We start from the raw sequence: 22,728 nt of genomic DNA on the forward strand, positions 1-22,728 counted from the left end.
TACAGAAAGAGTTTTGCTGGCCAGGGCAATTAACCTAAAGTCATAGCTGAGTCTTACACTGCCTGTCTGTCAGTTCACTTCACGTTATTCTGCATTCATGTTGCCACAAAGAGTAAATGCCGGTTTATATGTATTTGAATGTATTTGCACAGGTTAATGTTGCCTGTGTTCATATATACAGTCATTTCCTGTGTATTATCCACATTATGTATAAACCGCATGGCAGTGTTTTATGCCATTCAAGAAAGACAAATAGGCAGGAAATGATGTTGATGATATTGACAATTCCACATCTGCAATAAAGTATATTACATAACAGCAGTTGAGTGACTTCTTTCACCTAATAAATCAGTTACTGCAGGAAAAAAAGGGTTTTGCCTCCCTCAAAAAAGATCACCTTCCCACAGTCCGCTGGGTCACCTCTGTTTACCGAAATTCGAGCAAACATCCCATGGAAAAATGGAAAGAAAAACAGTGGTTCGCCTGCGGCTTGACAGCCTGCATTTCCCTCTCTCAGAAACCGGCGTCCACCAGGAACCCTGCTGCTTGAATTATGAGACAATTCTGTCCCTGGTGCCTGCTTCACTCATCTTCCTACGAAACATGGGCACGGGCCAGATGACAGAGCTAATACTGGCTGCTTGTTTAGAAATGCCCTATAGCGATAATTGCAGGTAAGAGCGTTCCCTATCGCTGTATCAACTGCCTTCATATACTTAATTCAGTTGAAGACTTTTCGTTATGGTAAAGCAGACTTGGTGTATAAGCTCATGACACAGAACACCCGCTGAGGCCTAACATGTTTAGAGAAATATTTTGGGTTTGTTTCCTGACTGCGTCACCTGGTATTGCACTTAATATCATCTTGGTAGCAAGAAAAATACATCTCCCTTTGTTCCCTCTGAATATTTACACCACAGATCATCCCAAGTGGAATGTTACGTAACAAGCAAAATATGATAGCCAGGCCAATTTACCGGCAAGACAAATAGCTCAGTATGTGTAGTTTAATAAATAAATAAACATAATGGTCTCTCTTACCCAATTTACATTGATCTGTGAGTTCCTGTCACTCTCATGTTTATACCAATCTTTCATTGGCAATCTCTTAGTAAAACCGCAATGTTTGAAAACAATTCCATAATAGTAACCTGGGTCCCATGCAGATGACAGATGGAGAACCACAAGTCGGACCGCTGGGAATATCAGATGAAGTTGCGTCTATGCCACAGTGATGCAGGAGAATATGAAACCTCTGAATTAATGAAACAGCGTTTTTTAAGATGTGAAACTCAGGCGAGAGGTATCTGCAGTGTGCGGAGCTCACAAAAGGGCCGATGGAGCCCTGTGGAGGAAGAGACTGCCACTCGGGCGCACTCATTAGGCCACGAGATGAAAGAGCCGAGACGCTCATCCCAGAGGGGTCTTGTGAGGAAGGGGAAACAACAACAAAGGCCACTGAGAGAAGAAGAGGAGGGGGGGGGGGGACTTGCACTGACAGCCATGCGGCGAACAGCTTACCTGTCTCGGCCTCAGTGGAGCTCTTCCTGCTAGAACGAGAGCCCTTGATGGCCCAGATGTAGACGGTGTAGATGACTCCCGGTCTGAGGCCGGTCAGCTGATAGGTGGTGGTGTCCGCGCTGACAGAGATCTCCTGGCTGGAGCCTTCGGCTGAGACGTAGCTCAGCTTGTAGCCATCGATCTCCGACTGCACTCGGTCCCATGTCACAGTCGCGGTGCTCTCGGTCACTTCTCTCGTCATCAGGTTGGATGGGGAGTCAATGTCTGTAATGTGAAGAACAATATCTAAATAATAATCTATCAGCTAAAAAAGTCAGCTACAATGTGACTGTTAGTAATAATAATGAACAATTACTCATTAGGCTGAATCTTTTTAGTACTTTTTTAAAGTGTGTAATGAAATGATAGGACCTGATAGTGGCTTTTTGAAAGTGAGATGCTTTTTACTTTCCCAACCTAAACGTGTTTTTCTTAGGTAACCTAGGAAGACATTAAACACTCCCCTCCCCAACCACCCCCCATGGATCTTCAAGATGCATACCATGCTGTGGAGCATTTAAGACCGGTCTATTAGCACATGACTCCTGCAACAGGCGGTGTGCTGCAGCAGCTCTGTGTGCTGCTGTTGACATACGAGATCCAGACGACTTTAGAAAGTGAAATATTGAGGATGTGAGTGAAGCGAGAAAGGTGATTGAGCCCAGAGAGTGGGGTGGGGAGGGTGGGGAAGAAAGGGGAGGAGAGTTGGGGAGGGGAGGGGGACGATGGGAACGTTGGGAACGTGAGCAGTTGTTCAGGAGACCGCCAGAGCCGGGGCGAGCGTCAGTGGCACTGGCCGCCAGAGGAAGTGAGAAGACATGCAAAAGCAATCATCATTTGGGCTATTCCTCAGTGGCTGCCGCAAGGTCGGCCTAATGTCACCATGCTATCCGCAGCATGAAAACTGATTAATGGTGCATTCCAGGATCGCTGGAATCCACATCTCTCATTCAGATGCTGTTGGTTTTTGTGAAGCCTTTTGACTGATTCCCGCAACTAGACTTCCAAGGGCCAATAACATTTAGATGTCGTTCATGGAGAGAGATGCTCATTGAACACATCTCCACTACGATCTGAACAGGATGTCAGTCAGAAAAATGTCAGCAACACTCATTTCTCACAGAGAATGTGCTGTGTATGAGATAAAAACAGATAAAGGAATCCTGAAAGGGGAAAAGACCAGACCACAGTCTTCATTCTGCATTTAGACTTGCAGCATTCAATGAGTTCACATTAGGTGTTCCATTTCACCAGGGGTCCTTTGGAGGCCCTGGAAAGGTGGTGTACTAACTATAGGGAGTACAGAGACTTGTGAGGTTCTGGATGGTTAGCTGAGTGGCTACAACAATAACACGCACTGGCAGCTTTCCCCACATGTGGAAAAGAGCTTATCTGACCAGGTCCTCTGGTAATATGCGACTCTGATCCACAGTGACAGCCAAAGGAGTCCTTCCACAGGAACCCCCACCACCACAATACAACAACCAGAGTCTGCTGAGTCAAACGTGTAAGTCTGCTTACTCTAGTCTGTCGTCACGGCAATTAGCACCTCATAAGTCTCCATTTAGAGGTCCTTCAGCGACAGGAGTCATCGGTAACGACTGACTGACCTTAAGATACCATAGAAGAGAGTAGCAGTGGTTTTTGAGCTGTATCAGTTACTAAGTGAGTTACTGACTCCGTCCACTGTCCAACTCCAGACTGTGCCACATGCACTCAGTTGGCTCTGGTAGGTTAGGCTGGAGGTATGAGGTTGCCTATTCGCAGCTCTGTGCATTTCTCAAGCCTCATAGAGGTCCGCTGTGCCTTGTGACCCTTCCAGGCCTCGTGAATCAGAGAGCCAATAAAATAAAAATAGAAGCGTGCTGTCATCTCCTCGGCTAGCCACTCTGGCTAAGGCGGCTGCCTTTCAGGTGGCTTAGTCGGAGTGAACAGCGCCACCACAGGCCGTTAGCTGCGTGTGCAAATGAGGCCCGTAATTTTCTGGCAACCGGCGGTGGAACACCGGCTCTGTTTCTTTAAGGAGTTCCAAAAACACTGAGGGGAAAAATGCTCCTATATCCTGCTAGATGTTTTTTTTTGTTCTATGTCCTTTCACAATGCCCTGCCAAGGGAGAGCTGTACCCAGACATACACAGTTTGCAGACGTGTCAGAGGACTGTGCCGGTCAGTAACAATAAGAGACGGATTTACAGGGGCCACCCTGCGAGAGTGTGTGGTCTCACTAAATAGTCGCTATGCTATGCATCAAAAGGGGTACCGAGCATAGACTGAGTTTCACTAAACAAAATGGTTTGCCCCAGACGATGCATTGAAAAACCATTTCCTCTCCTTGTTGTAAGCTGACCGTGTGTAAGGGGTGGGAGTGTGTGTGCTGTGCTGTGCCATAACTCAGAACTTGCTGAGGAAGGGGGAAAATGCTGTCTAATTGAGGCCTCCGTAACGGTGGCCATAACTGTCAAGGGTAAAGCCTGCAGGATGTGGCCCTGTCTCACAGTGTAACTCAAGAGTAAAGTCGTTGGACTCACACAAAGCCCCAGACTAAACAACAGACAAAACCACCACTGTGTAAGCGGCAGGACAGGACTGTGACCACGTCCTTTTCCCTGCTCTGTCTTCCTTTGCATGTGTGTGTTCGTACTGTAACTGCAAACAGCTTTCCATCCCTAACAAAAAAATAGATCGGCATTGTCAGGGACTCAGGGACTCTGTGATCCGTAATTGGCAAGCCCCAGTCATCTTGAACCAATGTGGGAGGGATCTGTCATGGAGCTGAGGGGGCGCTCTCCTAAAACTGCCATAAGCCTTCCGTGCGCCGCCTTGGCCAACAGCTCTTGGCTTTTGTGTTGAGACAAGACCTTCTCTCCTCTTTGCGGGGATTACCCCTTCAAGGGTAATGGGAGGTCATGGTTTAGACACCTGGCGGAGATCAAAAAGGAGCCTTACAAGGACGAACACCTAAAAGAAAACCATTTAAGGTCCCTCCAGGGCTACAAAAACAAAAGAGCCACTGACGGGAGCAGACAAGGAGCCGCGGCTTTCGGGCAGCGGTCTTCTCAACAGAGCCAAGAGCGAGTGTGGTCTAAGCCACCTTTATGGCCAGTACGCCACGAGGCATGCAACATCCTGGCAAATCGTTTGCAGAGTCAGTGAAACAACGAGACCATTTAAGAGTTAATTCAAGTAGCTCACCTTCTCGTATAAATAAATAAATATATAAATAAGTGCAGCACTAAGTCAAAAGCCAGACAAAGCAAGGCTATATTTATGCATTCACTTCTACTCCCAGATGGTGAGTGGGAAATGTGAAATACTGCTTGTCCCTGCTTGATGTATTAGTGAAAAGTGTATGCATTCTGTATAGCGTTTTTGCACTCTGGAAGTGCAACTCTGAGTAGAGAGACTCATCAGTAAAGCTAAGCATTCTTATAAATCACTATTTATTAGGCCAGAATTCTTACGTTAAGTCGTGAGCATTACCTGTAATTTATTCTCAGTCTTACACATTAAAAATCATGGGTTGTGCAGCTCTTCAAAAATGTCAGTCAGTGCAAGTTCTGGAAACTTTGTGGGGGTGATTTATGTGTATTACAATACTGTCTGTAGGCACTTGAGGAGAAAGGCAGCAAGCTGAGCAAACATGTTACCTTAGCAAATAGAGACAGAGGACTATCGATATAAGATGCACGAGGACTGCAGGAGGAGAACTTCCAGTGTGTTTACTGCAGTAAAACCCCCAGACACACTGAGAGATAGAGACATATTTAGTGAGTGAGGCTTCAAATGGGTGACTTAATGGTTAAATTCAGTGTCATTGTTTACACACTTTCAAATCCCAAATTTGTCAATGACTTCATAACAACTTATCAACCATCTGCAATATCTGAAAGAATTATCAACAAAAAAATCACTGACAAAAATATTGCATGAGCACTCTACTGAAGACCCGATCCAATGATAGTTTTTGTTTTGGCTTTGGACCAGCTGAAAGTACTGCTCCACTGGATTGGATAACATCTTGACTTTACACTGTGAAATGTCACTCAGAAATGAGTAAGCGTAGGAAATGAAATAGCTGTCGCTCTGTCTATTACATGGACAAATAATTGGATAAAAGTTCATGCCCGGCTCCTGCTGAGCTCCCCAATACTATTTGTTGGTTTTGGACTCAGGTGTTTTTTCAGGCCCAAGATCATTTGAGAAGTACACATAGTTGAATTGCCCGGGGTGAAATAAAAGGCCACTTAGTTGTTGTTATTTTCGGTCAAGGAAGTCATTTAATTGATTTATGGTGACAAGAAAAATATACCTAAAATATAAACTAAGCTGTTGAGGTCAAGTAACATTTCAACACTGAACACTGAACCCTTTCAAAAAGGAACTTTATAAGGGATCTGGCTTTATTGATGTCTGTGCCTCCACATCAGCAAAGAAAGAAATTAGTATGTTTACAATTAAAATAGTGCTATATAATCCCTATATATATATATATATATATATATATATATATATTATAATAACGCCTGTAATCATCTAAGGCTCAGATGCCAGAACTTTAAATGGAAAGAAAGAAGATTGATCATAACATATAGTTCATACTGGATACATAGCTAGGCAATACATCCTAACATAGTGTAATGTGTTATTCATTTAATATTCATCCATCACATATACAGACCCTGCTGTAGCCACCCCTTAAGATAAGCAACAACAAGACTAAACTGACCTGTGTGTCCAGTAACTGATGATGCCTTGCCCTCTGACGTTCCTTTGATAGTCTGTACTGTTATCAGATACTCAGTGCCAGGGAGCAGACCTGTAAAAAAACACATATACACAGATATTCTTAGGATCCTTCCATGGAGACTAAAAGTCCAGATAAAAAACACACACACTGTGGCAATATATTACATAAAGGGTACATACACACATAAATACATACAAACACACAAATTACTTTCCCATATTACAATACATAAAGGGTACATACATAAATACAAATAAACATACAAATGACAGACAAATGTTTGTTCCAGTGTTTCCAAAGGTATATATTGTGTCACTTAGTGTAGGGTTGGTTAAGACCACTATTTGTGTTCTTTGACTCAGCTGTAGTGTGGGAGGGAATGTAAGAACACAAGCAAACTCACCCACGATGGTGTGCTTGGTTCTGGCCTCTGCACTCATGGCCACAGTCTCTGTCCCTTCTTCTCCGTCCGGACTGGCATGGGTTAGTCGGAAATGATCCAACTCTATGTCGGGGTTCTTCCAGTCCACCTGGATGGAGTCCTCTGTCTGACCCAAGACACGGATGCCGCTAACAGAAGACAGCTCTGTATGCAAAACAAATAATTAAACAAGTTGTGACTGTAACAGTGGTCATAGAGCACTCAAGTAATAAACTGACAGACAAATAAATGCAGTCTGAGGAGGCCGAATCAGTACGACATGAAATCAGAAATGCACTGTGTAGCAACAATCGTTCTCCTCAGGTCCTCGTAGAGGTAAAACTGCTCAAACAACACTCCTGTGTCTAAAACACAGTTGATATGGATGCAGATATATGTCATTTGAAATCTCTGGAAAACGATACGTTAGGAAGGCGATAGAAATCAAATTCTCAGTTCCACTGGTGGTGAAGTGCAGTCAATGTGAGCTTGCTGTTGTCATGGACCCACTATATTGCTGATCAGGCAATGAGGCCTTGAAGACGTGTTTTTTAGATATATGTGTGTGGTACTGCTGAAATAAAGTACACCCCAGACTATTGTAATGTTTTCTTTCTAAAAGTAACAGCCTGTTACTGTACATGGCTGGCATTTGACTGTGTCAATGTGATGCCCAGCTTCTAAGGTAGTTCTTCCTTCAAGACTACCTATTTCAGATGTCATCAAGACCTATTCATTTATTTTCACAGGAAAACAACTGTTGTCCCAAGATATCAAACTGATTTTCTCAGATTGATGGGAGCTTAGGGTTTTTACATTGTCACTGCTTGTTAGCATTTGAATGACACATGTTAGTCATCTTTGGATACCCAGTGAGTGGCACTCTGGCAATTTACGTATGCAATGAGGAGATAGGGTTGCATGAAGGCTACTGAGGGCAGCGTAACCATGGGGAAAGTCCACAACAGACCATAATGCTTCTTCACAAATATCAGCCAGATATCCTTTAGAGCAAGACAGACAAAAATAGACATTGAAAAAAAGGCATAACAACTAGTGCATTGAGCAGAGTTGAATAGACAGGCAAGCAAACTGCTCTCACAGCAACAAGGCAGGCTGGGAAACACGCGCGTTCAGCTGCTGAAGTTGTTCACAGCCTTGCCAAAGATGATTCAATTGATACCAGCTGTGTAGATAACAACTTCAATAGCTGTTCTGGGGCTACCGGAGGCTCATAAAGATGTGGAAGAGGATGATGTGTGTCCATCAACTGAATATATACCCTGGCCTTGCACTTTGTACACTCAGTGAATTATACCAAGGAGAAACGGAAAACAGAACGTGATTTGGTTTTTAATACACTGAATGGCTGAATTTCAGTAGACTTTTGCTGACTGTAGGATTTATTTTCAATACCCACTCTGGATGCCTTTCACAAAGCTCTTCCTGTCTGAGACATATTTGAAGACAGCCAAGAGAAAGGGAAAAAAAGACTCTGTTAACAGGTTTTGCATCTCAATGCTAAATAACACTGTTGTTTTCTCTGGTGGCAAGACTATACCCCAACCATCTGAAAATGGTTGCATATGTGGAAGTTAAAAGCTTTTACCAGAAACTGTCCCATCCAGTTCGGGACAGTCAGTTCATCATATCCAGATGAAGAGCACATTCTGTATTCTCCCATAAGAGCCGAGCCCACAGAGGGTTTCATAGCGGGCCACATCACAGAGCACTCCCGCAAGGCACATGTCCCAACTGCATCTGTAAGTGGTCCTCCTTCCCATAAAACGTGTCTACTGCTTCCTTCTGGTTTTAATTGGCTAAAACCAGTGTGATTTAATGATTCACAACCCATCCGTCAGCAGATTAATGCCTTGCACGGAAGGACGTCAAGCAGCTGCATGCTGCAGCCTTTCGATCCCAAATGATTAAGCTATAAGCTTGTCTGGCTGAGTAGAGTGGCGCTCTTACCTGTAGCGGCCTCTAGACTGACAGATTCACTGTTGATCTCCTTGATAACAGCATACACCTGTACAACGTAGGTGAGCCCCGGGACAAGGCCAGTGATTAAATAGGAGTTCTCTGTGTTGGGGACATTGACGGTGATGAGCGCCCCCTCGTCGCCCTCTGGGTGGTAGGTCAGCACATAGTACTCGGCTCCTCTGACGAAGTCCCATTCCACCAGCAGAGACATCTCGGTGGCCTCCAGCAGACGCAGCTCTTTGGGACCCATCACTGTGAGCGAGAGGAACCAATCACACGGGTGCAGTCTTGTCAGGTTCATGTTAAAGCAACACTATGCAACAATTTGCCACTTTTTTGAGGTATGCTTTTATTATGCAACTAGTATCGTTATTATCTTCCGATTAATTTTGATGGTATATTATCATGTGGCTTGTTCCCACAGGTCATCCAGGATATGCACAGTATAGTTCTGTGTTCTTGGTTTGAACACAGCAAAAATTAGACAAAATCAGACAGATCTTTCAACGCAGAGAGAAGGCTTAGAGGAAGAGCATCAGGAGGACTTCAATAACAAGGACTCAAGCCCTAAGGGGACAGGCAGTTAGCTGTCAGGCAAGAGCGAAATTTCCACTCAGAGCCTCCCCTCGGGGGCATAGGTGGAAAATACTGAGACGGGGCAAATTCAAAGAAATACAACAAGGGGGGGAAAAGTGGAATACACAGGAGTGCTCGAGGGAAATGGGTGCTGTGGAGACCACATGAACCAGGAAAGAATGCACAGAAGTTTTGGACATTGTTCCACATGGCGAGTGGCAGGAAGCTGAATGTTTTCCTAAAGTTCAGCGGGAGCCAATCCATCCAGTGGCAGTTAATACGCCTGTTCCTGCCGTGCTTTCCAGGTACTGCCAGTAACAATTTGACTCTTAAAATATAGCTGCAAGCAGCAATGCGGGGGCCAAGCAGTGCGCTATAGCAGGAATGACGTTGCCATGGCAGGAGCAAGCACTCACAGCAAGTTTGATTGCAATTGGATAAAGAACGGCTGAGAAATAAGCTCATTTACTTTGTTAGAGCGCCCCTAGATGCCAAATTACACCAATGTCCTTGTGTGTTCTCACAATCAGCTACCATGTCCCTCTACCAAGTTTGGACTTCATACACCAAAGTGTTGCTGAGATGTGAGCTCACATTCTTTATTACAGCACCCCTAGAGGTCAAATGAGACCACTTTCCTTACATGTCCTCACAATCAGCTAATATGTCCATGTATCAAGTTTGGACTTCATACAACGAAGCGTTGCTGAGATTTGAGCCCACTTCCTGTATTACAGCGCCCCCTATAGAGGCCAAATGATGCCAATTTCCTACTGTGTCCTCACAATCAGATACCAAGTCCCTGTACCAAGTGTGGACTTCATACATCAAAGAATTGCTGAGATACAAGCTCACATCCTGTATTGCAGCGCCCCCTGTAGAGGCCAAATGACGCCAGTTTCCTAGTGCATCCCCACAATCAGGTACCAAGTCTCTATACCAAGTTTGGACTTCGTACATCAAAGCGTTGCTGAGATACAAGCTCACTTCCTGTATTGCAGCGCCCCCTATAGAGGCCAAATGATGCCAATTTCCTAGGGCGTCCTCACAATCAGATACCAAGTCCCTGTACTAAGTTTGGACTTCATACATTAAAGCGTAGCCGAGATGTTAGCCCACTTCCTGTTTGGCGGCATCGTCGCCATGTGTGATTGACTGTCACGGGCAAATAAACTTGAAATTAAAAAATCTGACAAGTATTGTTTGTGTGGCTCGGTCTGAAGATCATCTCCGCCAAGTTCTGTGAAAATCGGATGAAATTTGTAACCGCTGAAACTTTTCATAGAGTTTGGACTAAATCCAATATGGCGGAGGTCCAATATGGCGGAAAGTGACGGGATAGGGGTCGATGAACTCAAGATTGTTCAAGGATTCAGACGCTACCTCAATTGTGAAAATTAGACAAAAGAGTCAAGGATCACGAGCATGAACGCATGTCCAGCTTTGAACTGGTGGTGGCGCTAGAGTGTTCAATGTATATGCATGAAAATTGGTGCGAGTGATTGGGACAGTGTCCTGACTAATGGTATCAAGTCTTGTTATGTTAACTCAAAGCGTCACCTAGATGTTTTACCACTTCCTGTTTGGTGGCTTCATTGCCATATTGGATTGGCTGTCACGAGCAAACAAAAATGAAATTAAAAAATCTGACCAGTATCGTTTGTGCGGCTCGGTCTGAAGATCATCCCCTCCAAGTTCTGTGAAAATCGGATGAAATTTGTAACCGCTGAAACTTTTCGTAGAGTTTGGACTAAATCCAATATGGCGGAGGTCCAATATGGCGGAAAGTGACGTAATAGGGTTCATTGAAATTAGGTCGGTCCAGGGATTCCAACGGTGCCTGATATGTGAAAATCGGACGCACCGTTCAATGGTCACATGCGTGAATGCAATCCAGGTTCGACCCATTGGTGGCGCTAGAGTGTTGGGCATAGAGTTCTGTAAATTGGTGAGAGTCATCATGGGACAGTGCTGAATCAGTGTGCCAAATGTCATAACTTTAGACCCAGCGGTTCAATTTTCGGCCAGATTTTGACCTGTTGGTGGCGCTAGATGGCTGGGTTTAGAGGTCCGTAAATGAGTGTGAATGGTCAGTGGAGTGTCCCGAAACTTTCTGCCAAAAAATCTGCACTTTTTAGCCAGGCGTTCTATGGGCTGCCATAGACTCCAATGGCAGAAGTGTAATAATAGGAAAAGCTAGTAACTCAATGGGTGCCTTCGCAGCTTCGCTGCTTGGCCCCCAATAATATTTCAGAAAGGCCAACGGGACAAATAAATTAACATCTAAGGCGTAGAAAAAAACCCAAGTACCGGAAATTCGTGTCACGACTGATTGATAATGAGGGGAGCACATTTTGAAAATGAAAATTACAATCATAACAAAATCATGTTTGGACTTAATAAAGAGTAACGTAAATCTGCAGCACTGCATTTCAGCCAGAAAGACGTCGCCATGGTGTTAAAAACATTTTCGAAAACATGAATGGGCTTTCAATCAGCACAGCTCTGCTAATAACATGTATAGTCAACTCAAAAAGAGTGTCTTTCTGTATTATAATTTACATACTTACACGGCATTTAAGCCCAACCATTGGGAACTCCCATCACATATATCACTTTTGTAATAGTACTGGAATTTCTAATAAGAAGCCCAGTTATCACAATAGTAGTAATAGTGGTTATTTGTGGTTCGTCTGCCACTGTGGAAAGAGTGCTGAGAGCCAGCACAGGAGGAGGCCTGACACACTAACCAAACTAAATCCCTCACATCTGCTAGGGTTTGATCGCACTTTGAAGACCTCTGAAAAATCCACCAGCTCTTCTGAGGCAAGGATGAAGATCAGCCTGCGATTTTTCATTTGTTAGTTTATAGTCTTATTATTACTGACAATATATTAGATCACATTCAACCTGAAGTTATGCCCTTCTGGGAGAGCCAACCAATTTCTGAGTAGGCATACGGTATATTGAGTGAGATGAAATAAACTAACAACATACTTAGGACGTGGGTAAAAATTTAGTTTTGTTGGTGGTTTGAAAAGACTTTTGTTTAATGGCATGCAACAGTGGATGCTCTTTATGGGAGAGCTCTCTCACATTGCGCAGTTTGCTACAGAAGTACATACCGATGTGGGCTTGTTGCATTTGGATTTGATTTTTCATTTTCACTTTAACAAACATATTCTCTTGCTAAAGTATCTTCCCTGTCAGTGTTTCTGTCCATCTCCAAACCACTGGTGATCTACATAATCTAAAACAGACCAAATGTGTGAATAATATTATATGAAAAACTTCAAAGTTCACTCTGAAGTTTGCTTGAGGTGTGAAATGTTTTATATTATGAGCAGAGCCCTGGGTTGAGACAGTTTGGCAGAGAAGACTGCTGGACAGTACAGAACCCCACTTCCCTGACACAGCTTTTTTGCTTTTTTTTTTGGTCTTTGAATGATCTCAATTACACTGTCTCTCAAATTGAAACTCGTTATCCTGAAGTGTAAACTCAGATCCTCCACTCACTGAAATGTCTACCATGAGCAATATTGTCTTTTCTGATGAGCCTGACCTACACATTCCATTGGGGCTGCCATATCTCTGAAGGATCTCTCACTCTCTGCCACTAGCTGTCAATCAGGGTCTCTAAGGAAAATTTGAACTGGTGGACTTGGTTACTACATGTTAAACTGAGATAGCCGACAATGACTTCTGCTGTCAATTCCCTGTCATGTGAGCAATCATTCATTCATTCTGAAAAGCAATAAGCTGAATAGCTTCCTTTCTATACAGGAGGACATAATGGTGCTTTTATCATTGATCTTTCTATCCATCAAATCCAGTCATTGTCTCTTTGTGTAGGTCAATGTGTCTGTGCAATACCTGTGCAATATAACTTACTTAACAGTGTGATAGCAGTTCTACACAAACAAAAAATATGAATAAAACTTTACCCATGGAGCAGTCGTCGCCAAAGAATCCCTCATCGCAGATGCAGCGTCCATCCACACAACGGCCATTTCCGACGCAGTCGTTGAGGCACCGCTGGACACTGCAGTCCTCCCCTGTGAAATGTGAGAAGCAGACGCACTTGCCGTCCACACAGTGCCCCTTGTCGTTGCAGTTGTCGGGGCAGAGGAGCTGGCTGCAGTCGTCCCCACCGTAGCTGGCGTGGCACACGCAGCGTCCGTCCACGCAGCGGCCGTTGTCGTTGCAGTCGTCGGGACACGTCGACACGGAGCAGTCAGGACCCTGCCAGCCCGGGTTACACAGACATTTACACGTGTCGTGCTGGAACGTGCCATGGCCACTGCAGCTCGTGTCCATGCCTGGTGATAGAAGAGTAACTCTGTTCTGAACTGTTCATGAAAAGTGACCAGTCTCACACCAGAGTGGTACAGAGGAGTAGTAGGCTACACCAGAGGATTACACCAGAGCAGTATACTAGAGCAGTAGTCCTCAAGGCTCATGAGGTCTTCTGGTGAAGTACACTATGTGATGGTGAAAGCACACATATGGTCTCTCTTTGGTTAAGAAGTGATGTCCCATGCTGCTTTGCCCACGATATTGCTGATAATACATATAGCCATTTCACGACTGCTTTTATTACACACAGTAGAAGCACAGCACGCAGATCAAACTGTGAGATGAGTAACAGCTGGGGCTTTAGATCAGAGAAATATGACACACAGTCATAACTCTTATATACTCAAACACGCGCACACACACACACACACACACACACACACACACACACACACACACACACACACACACACACACACACACACACACACACACACACACACACACACACACACACACACACACACACAAACATCACACTCTTACGCACATACACAGAAAGAGAAGAGACATGTGGCTATTCAACTGTATGGTTTCAGTGTGGTCTGTGTAATACCAATGAACTTTTCTCCTGAATCCATGCACATACCTGCTGATTTGCAGCAGCCCTGGGCACACTGAGCTTTCAGGAAGGTCACCTCCTCCTCTAAGCCGTTGACGCGGTAGAGTAGGGACTTGAAGTCCTCCGAGTCGGCACAGCTGCACGAGGGTGTTTGCAGGCGGATGTTGTGCTTGAAGACGACATCGTTCTCTCCGTTCACAGTCAACTCCTGCATGGCACCCTGGGAGTCAGTGTTCTGGTCAGTGGAAAGGATGGCCTGAGACCCCACCTTGCAGTCTGTGCCAATCTTGTAAACATGGCTGAAAGTGACCCCCTTTTCGGGCCCCTGGTCCTCTGCCACAGTGAATAAGGAGATGGCGAGAAGCATCCCCATCAAGAGCAGGAGCCTTCCCAGAGGACTTAGTCTGGTCACCATCGCTGAGGAGAAAGCAAGAAAACTTGGTTCATTCACTTCACTCTCTTTTTAGCTCACCAAGTCTCTCTATACCGCTTAAATAGACAGAGTAAGGAAATCTGCACAAAATATAATTCAAACACAGCTGCCATCACTCACAGACATATATCACACCAGATGCCTGCAACGTGCAAAAAACATAATCAAGGACTTCACCCATCCAGGCCATGATCTGTTCACCCTTTTGCCTTTTGGAAGGCGCTACAGTTTCCTCCAGTGTCGCACCTCTAGACTCTCTAAGAGTTTTTACCCAAGTGCCATTAAACCCCTAAACAATTGACAGCACCCGATCCCCCACCATCCCCAATCCCTTCTGTGCCTGATCGCCTTGAGGACGTCACTGGGAGAGATTGACATTGGTGATGTGTTTGCTGTGGAGTCCCCCTCCCCCTCCAGCAGCTGCTGTTTTATAATGTACAGTAATCATGAGAGAGGTGTGTGCTCTGCTCTGCTCTGCCCTGCTCTGCTCTCCTCTCCTCGGCCTGGCCCCCAGCTCCACCCCCCTGTCCTGGATCACCTGCTTGTGCCCAGTTAGTGTGTATGGCCATAGTCCGATTTACACATGTCAGTTGTGTCCTGTCATGGATTGCATTAGGAAATGTATATTTGGATGAAATATCTGTTCATGTGGCATTTGTTACAATAAATGTACAAAAGACAACTTGAAATCAATATTCTGTAAGAACACGCGTCAGCCATAGGACTCCTCTTAGTTTTGTTTATTGGAAACGGACCTACATTTTCATCTCTTCTCTGGGTTTTAACACCCTTTGGACTGTCTTCTTCTAATTTTTATTTATTTATTTATTTATTTATTACTGTGCATATATTGTCTTGCTGTCTTTTGTCTTAGGTGTAGTTCATGTTCCATGCTTCATGTGTCTTGTTATGTGTCACCACTAGGGGAAGTGGAATTGAATTTCGTTGTCACTATGTGCAATGATAATAAAGGCATTCTATTCTATTCTAAATACCGCTGCAACAGACAAAAAGGTAAAAAGGGGGAAAATGGTTATCTTATCCCTTCATATTTACTTGTGCAACACTTCAACCTGGGAAATCATCAGGCAAAGTCATGTGAATGTGTAAATGTTTTCCATAGCCATAGTGCTTAAAACAAGGCCTTATTTTTCTTCTGGTCACGTTCTTTTTTCCGAATCGGGGTTTCCCCTCCATGTTAAACATACGGTAAAGATTGATATTCAGGACATCACATTATGTTTAATGGAGCAAGTTTGTTTTACAAGAGGAATATAGATCTCCCAACTTACAGCGGAATGTCTGCTGTCTCTCTGCTTCGCTAGCACATTCTATCCAAACCATTAATTACATGGGGGCAACCACAGGGGACTTCAAGGAGCATGGAACGCTTTGAATGGAATGATGTCATTTCTAGTAGCAGTGATGTCATTCCATCCTTCTACCTCATTGAGAATAAGAATTAGACACGATCGATGAAACCTTTAATGAAGGTCACTGGAAAGTATTCTCCAGACTTTTCAAACCGCAAACATGCATAAAAAACGATCTTCCCAAGGGTGTCTTTAGGCATTAAGATTCCTGAAGACTAGTAACTTACTTATTATAGGCATGTGAATTTGTGTGGTCTGAAGAAAGTTAAATCTTCGCTGCAGAGCTGCCTGCAGTAAGTTGAGATGCCACGGTCCCGGAGTTAAACTCGGATTTCACAGCAGTGGCAGACATCTTGCTGATGAATTGCTGTGCCTGCCTTTGCAAAAGCAGTCAAGCATAAAGGATAAGCCTATAGGACTGTCGCATTTGCAATGGTTCGAACCGCAACCTCAGTCAGGCAAAACATTTGGGAAGCAATTTTTTTAACTGCCCCACATGTACTAAATACCCAATGTACCTAGCCAACAAAGGATGAAGGAATAAAGTCTGTCAAAATGTCCAAATGAAACCAGTAAGTGGCAGTAATATTTTGAGAATGTCCTCTTATTTTCTATTAGAGCGGAGCACGGCATGGATATCTATATTTACAGCACCCAGGGTGGCCTGCTGTGGACATCAGTGTAAAGATGTTTCTGTTTTAAATGCATGTTATTTCCTCACTAACTGAAGGGGCATTGCTTTAATCATGGAGGAATGCAGTGTATGCACTGGTATCTGTGGATAGGATAAAAACATTTAGCAACACACACATGAAAGAGTGGAGGAACAGATGTGAAATAATGAACTCGGAGAGGGAGATGACCAGAGACTTCAGATCTCCCGACAGAGAGGTGGGGAATGTCAACAAAAGAATATGCCAACCATCAGCTCACATAGCCTACGCTAGTAGGTTGCAATATGCAAGATATTATATGGATGCTTCTGATTATTCCATTGAGTCTGTCGACCAAATCTGCTGCCTTCAATGTTGATTTTGCTTTCAAACTTTAAAGTAAAAACATGTCTGTCATTCAACTCAGGAAATGAAAAGAAAATGGTCAAAACAGTACGCCATAGGCTTTCTGAACATCTGATCAAAAAAAAAAGTGGCATTATTCGGAATGACGGACAGGAGGAAGTATGTGTCCTCTTAAAAAAAAGACATGGTCAGCACGCGTACAAGTCCACATAGATCTTCCATAAAGGGCCCTGTTTATTGCTCACTGTGCTTTTTATTCAATGCTTGCTTTCCCCCGTCTTTTATTTCTCTTGGAAAAGGCTCCTCAGATACCTGCCAGTGTTTTGCAGTCATGGTTGCTACTGTGTGTGGAAGAGGGCGAGAGGGGGGAGGGGTGTGTGTGTGTGTGTGTGGGGGGGGGGGGTGCAGGGCAGCACTCCACTCTGCAGCCAGAGTTTTTGGAGAGGATGGGGAGTTCACTTGGTTTCCACCTGGCCTTGTGGAAAACAGAGTGTGTGCTGTAGTGGTCGGGCGAGCAGAGAGTGGTCAATGCAGACATGTCCCTCAGAAACAGCCTCTTCTTTCTCTTATAAACCAGCCACAACTCAAGTACTTATTTGTATAGGAGTACTGTGCTATAACACAAGGCCGTAATCATAACAATCTGTACTTGCCCCCTTCAATATTCAACAATACTCAAAATCACTTGTAATCACAAACTGAAAATGGTATGCTAAACGGTTAAATAACTGACAGAGAGAGTGCAGAGGTGAGATGATCAGTGCTCTTTTTAAGTTGAACTAGGGTAGTGCTTAACTACTATTGTTACATAGAATAGAATACATTCTATATGTAAGTATCCAAAAGCCCATTGTGTAAAGTTAAGATCTTAAGTTAGTGCTTAACTACCACCACCCCCCAACCCCGCCGCCCAAACACTGGTCGTTGATGTTTTTTGCATTTAAAATTAATTTACAGAAATAAAGAATAAGGGTGTATTGGACTGAATTCATCACAGTGGAAGGACACCATCTGAACACTTACACAGAAACGCCTTCAGTAACTCACCCCCACTGTTCTTATGGCCAACACTCTCCCTGGACCCCAAGGGTCCAAATGCTATGAGCAAACAGGATGATTCTGGGCCATGTTGCTTGACATCTCCTGCAGAGCCACAAGCTGCCATGGTCTTGTGATGGCACCAGTCCGTTAAGTAAATCTGACATCACTGCCTTGTGTGTCTGTGACAGTTTGTCAGCCATAAAGTGGTCAGTAACCAGCACTGCTCAAGCCAAAGCTCACATCCTGGCCAATGGAAGAGTCTGATTTTCAAAGCGAGGCAGTGTACGTATTGTACACACGTCTTCCAGTGTGGGGAAGAATGGGGGAGAGTGTCCTCTCCACTACTCAGTAACTGCTCTACTAATGAGATGCACTTACATTTCTGCACAGGGACTGAGCACCACTCCAGCAGGAGGAGAGGGCGGTGCTGGGGGGAGAGGGCGGTGCTGGGGGCAGAGGGGGAGAGGGGGTACACAAGGCCAGACATCCTATGTTTAATGCCTTCTGCTCTCCTGAGACACATTAACGGACAAAGCCAGTCTGTTCCTCTGTGTTTTTGAAGTCGTATTTGAGTCGCACCATCAGAGAGAAGACGAAAGGATTTACTGATGCTGGAAAAAACGAGGTGGTTTAGGGAGCAGAGGAGAGGAGAGGAGAGGGAGGAGGGAGCCCCAGTCTTGATTCTTCTTAAAGTGCGGCCACAGACATGCAACCCGTGCGGAGTTTCCTCTCCGCTCTGAAAGCTGCAGAAGCTGAAGGCAATTATGAGTGAGTCAGAGCAACAGCTTCATATCCCCTGCTCAGACTGCCGGGCTGCGCACCCAAACCACAGAGGCCTTGATAAGGTTACGGCCAGGCAGCATTTAGCCCAGTGACCTTATGTAACGCTCACTCACGCTAACTGTATTTTATAAAGCGTCCTCTCATGGCCAGCAGCAGGCAGGTCAACAGCCACATCTGGTGCTCATTTTGATCCAGGCTACCGATTAAAACGGCTCCCAGCACAGTAGCACTTTCACTCACACTATCAGACCAGGACCATGTAATGCAGCGTGATGTTCCTAATGTGTGTGTGTGTGTGTGTGTGTGTGTGTGTGTGTGTGTGTGTGTGTGTGTTGGGGTGGGGACAGGGGGGTTGCATGTTGAAGTGGATTTTCCGAGCCAGAAATACACGGAGACAGGCGGACGCGGAGTCAGCAGATTTCTTGTCTCACCTTTGTTCACTCCTCTGTCCCTAGCGCCAAGCTAATAGTCCCAAATAAAGGAGCTTTAATACAGCGCCTAGAGTGTGAAGTCAGGAGTGCAGTGCAAGGAGTGTGTGTGGCACAGGTACTATACTCACAAACGCACAAGACACCAAGAAAATGCCCACGAATGTCCCATGGCTGGAACTATCATTAATCTAAGCACCTAAACATCTAAACATACCATACATTATATCGCTCTTGATTTTATATGTTATGTAGCATTGCAAATTTTTATTGGCTTTCCTGGTATGTCATCAATAAAAGGCAGTGTTCACATTTGTAAGTAAGGTTGGTTCCCTTTCATCCTTGGTGAAATGTGTAATACATTTAAACATTATTAACATTTATAAACATTTATAAAATCATTTTTCATCCAACGTTCCGATGACTAATGAAGAATCCATTTCTGAGCACCTTGAGAGGCAAAAGGGTCTCCCATTGCAAATAAATCTTAATAACTGCAGCCATTCAATAAATGAGATAATAAAAGGAAATTCAGCATTTTAATAGCCTTTTAAAAATGTCACAGGAGTCAAACTAATAACCTGACTGAAAACTTCTGTGATTCTGAATGACATTTGATTTTACAAGAAAGCACATAGGGGGTGGGGTTGTCATTGTGAATACAAACCTCTAAATATTTTTCTAAATTATATTGTCCTCAGCCAAACATAACACAAGCAGCATAACACTAAAGTTGCTTTGTACAAGATTTATACAAGAGAGCAATTAAACCTCTTTCAAGAGTCAGTGAGGGGAAATAATAATGCGGAAGAAGAAAGCTGGCCTTACCACTGCAGTTTGTTTCTGCTGAGATGAGTCAGTATCCCTCCTGCCTGAGACCAAGAGTGGGGCTGGATGTGTGCCTCTCCCCTAACACCTGTCGACAAGTTTGGGATCAGGCTGGTCGGGCGTCCTGGGCAGCCCCGATGTGATTTCCACAGTAGCCGTCTCCTCAAAGAGTTTTTAAAATCCTCTCCTCAGCCCCAAGCCAATGGGCGGGCTGGGCGGGCCTCCTCGTGCAGCTCCACCAGGCTGCCTGACACACAAAAAAAGAAAGAAAGAGAGAAAAAAAAGAAAGAAACAGAGGAAAATAGAAAGAGTGTAAGAACGAAAGAAGGAGGCAGATATTGAGAAACATTCCACTTATTTTCTTCACTGGCCCTCATCTGATAGTTAAACATGACCAGCACTCTCTCAGTCCAGATGCCATTTCACAGGTAGAGATTTTAGTTTTTTTTTGTTGTCTTGAAAGACGTGTCATCTTACAGTAACAGCAATACCTATTCATCTCTTTTACAGAGATTGTGATATATGCACACCAGAAGCCAAAGTCAACAGCTCTCTTCTCTGGGTTTTAACACACAACGGGCTAGAGCATTTATGAAAACTAACTTAAATTCACATGATTCTGGGACAACATTTTTTTCAATGATTTGATGGAAAATATATGGAAACTACATTTTTACTCTAAACTCTGATTGATCAACTATAGTCGTGTATGAGTCTTCAAAAACAGAGGAAGAAAAGGCATTTGTTTGGGCTACTGTTATTTACTACGTTCAGCAAACAGTTAATGTGTGCACATCCCACCTTCTGGCAGGTGCAGGACAAAGGAAACTATACTCAAATGAAAAAAGATAATGTCCGCAACACTGCTTTTGACTCCCAATATTTAATGCAACGTTTCGACCCTGCTGGGTCTTCTTCAGGCAAATGAATTTGCCTGAAGAAGACCCAGCAGGGTCGAAACGTTGCATTAAATATTGGGAGTCAAAAGCAGTGTTGCGGACATTATCTTTTTTCATTTGACTACTGTTATTTACTACCATACACCATGATGTAGTACTGACAGATTTTTCATCTGTGGTGCTGTGTTGGCACAAAACAAGAGAATTCTGTAGACTGCACAAGCCTCATTGATAAAGATCAATATGTAAAAGTGGAATATGTAATCGAGACCTTTTACACATTAGCAAGTGATGGACTCGTCTCGTATTCATGTTTATGAATAATTCCCCAAAATAACTTATAGCAGCTTATAACCAGCTGAAATAAAAGTTTTGTTCAGCTGAAAACAAATATCATATCCATCAGTGTCAAACATGAAAAACTACTCCAACAATAAAACAATTATCTAAAAACAAAACATGTCTGTATGGTCAAGCCAGTTGCAATAAAGCAGAATATAAAAGAGCCATAGGGAGTTATTTGCAGTGGACGTGAGGGACATTCATTGACACATTACTGCTGTCAAGTCTTTAGTCCAGCTTCAAAGAGGTGATGGGAGAGCCTGAGGGGACACTTGCTGACTGGACACTTTTGGCATTGGGTTTGGTCACCATTCTCCGCAGCCAGCATATGTTTGCCCCCTAAATGCCTCTGGTGTTGTGTTGCACCAACCGGTGGATGGAGAAACACTTATGGTGAAATGAGAGAAGCCACCAGGTGTGGGTTGGGGGCTAGGAGAAGGACTGTGTTGAAGTCACAGTACTCCGTAACTTTCAAAAACATCTTCAATCAGATAGTGACACCAACTTCCTGTCTGTGCCCTGACACACAGGATGTTGTCCATTAGTGGCGACGTGGGAGAGAGAGCTGGGAATTAGTAGTGACACAAAAAAAACATTAACACCAAAATAAGTTCTATACTTGGAGGGGAAAAAGAGAGAAAAAGTAATTAAAATATCTGACACGTCTTTGTCTGGCTAAAGCATCTTGGAAGTCATTTCATGTGGTTAGAATAATTTAAAGAGAATAAATAGAGCAGTATTTGACATCAGACAGAAGAGTGGCATGTTTGTTGGCCTGAGGGAACAGTAGAAAAGTATGTAGATGTTAGTTTATCCCACTGAGTTATAGACTTAATACAGCACATGGACATGTGTGTTTCAGCTGTCAGAGAGGACGGAGGATGGACAGGAAATGCCTGCAGAGACTACTGACTAGACAAGTGTAGTCTTAACACACAAATGCAGGATGGTAAGCAAATATTCTGGAAGATACATGTGGGGGGTACTGATATATTTAATTTGCTTTCTAGATTTCCAGGTATATTTAAAAATTGCGAAATTTCCAGGACAACTCTTTCACAAGCAATTACAAAACAATATTTCCCTTAATCAGTGCAGGCTGCTAGATTCCAGATACACTTACACAGTAACGACTAACAAATACAGACTGTATTTGTTTATTGTGTACAGGAATGCACCCCAACATGTAGAGAAGCACAGGAGAGACTTATGACTTCCTCCAGTCTCTTTTATGGGCCTGTGACTCAGTGAGAGAGCCCTATCCCAGTGGGAGAGAAATACGTCTTAAACAACCACGTGGGAGGTCCCTGGAGCAAGGAGTGCTCAGTCTCTCCATTTATCTGTCAGGGAGCGGTAGTCACCGCAGTGGTCAGGAGA

General features: G+C 44.0%; 1 protein-coding gene across 1 annotated transcript in view; it reads right to left on the reverse strand.

Moving 5' to 3' along the window:
• Positions 1–20,259, reverse strand: part of tnn (tenascin N) — a 32,628-nt gene extending 12,369 nt beyond the window's left edge. The window contains exons 1-7 of the mRNA XM_076293303.1: positions 20,111–20,259; positions 14,233–14,622; positions 13,232–13,606; positions 8,700–8,963; positions 6,711–6,893; positions 6,287–6,376; positions 1,522–1,785 (exon numbers count right to left, since the gene is read on the reverse strand). Coding sequence (XP_076149418.1) covers positions 1,522–1,785; positions 6,287–6,376; positions 6,711–6,893; positions 8,700–8,963; positions 13,232–13,606; positions 14,233–14,620 — 1,564 coding nt within the window. The 5' untranslated portion in view covers positions 14,621–14,622; positions 20,111–20,259. The remainder of the gene's footprint in view (positions 1–1,521; positions 1,786–6,286; positions 6,377–6,710; positions 6,894–8,699; positions 8,964–13,231; positions 13,607–14,232; positions 14,623–20,110) is intronic.
• Between the last annotated feature and the right edge of the window lie 2,469 nt (positions 20,260–22,728).

Source organism: Alosa pseudoharengus, unplaced genomic scaffold (genome assembly GCF_046254945.1).
Source record: "Alosa pseudoharengus isolate Yale_2024_CS ecotype anadromous, Long Island Sound unplaced genomic scaffold, YU_APseudo_1.1 YU_APseudo_1.1_scf_2, whole genome shotgun sequence".
Taxonomy (NCBI): domain Eukaryota; kingdom Metazoa; phylum Chordata; class Actinopteri; order Clupeiformes; family Clupeidae; genus Alosa; species Alosa pseudoharengus.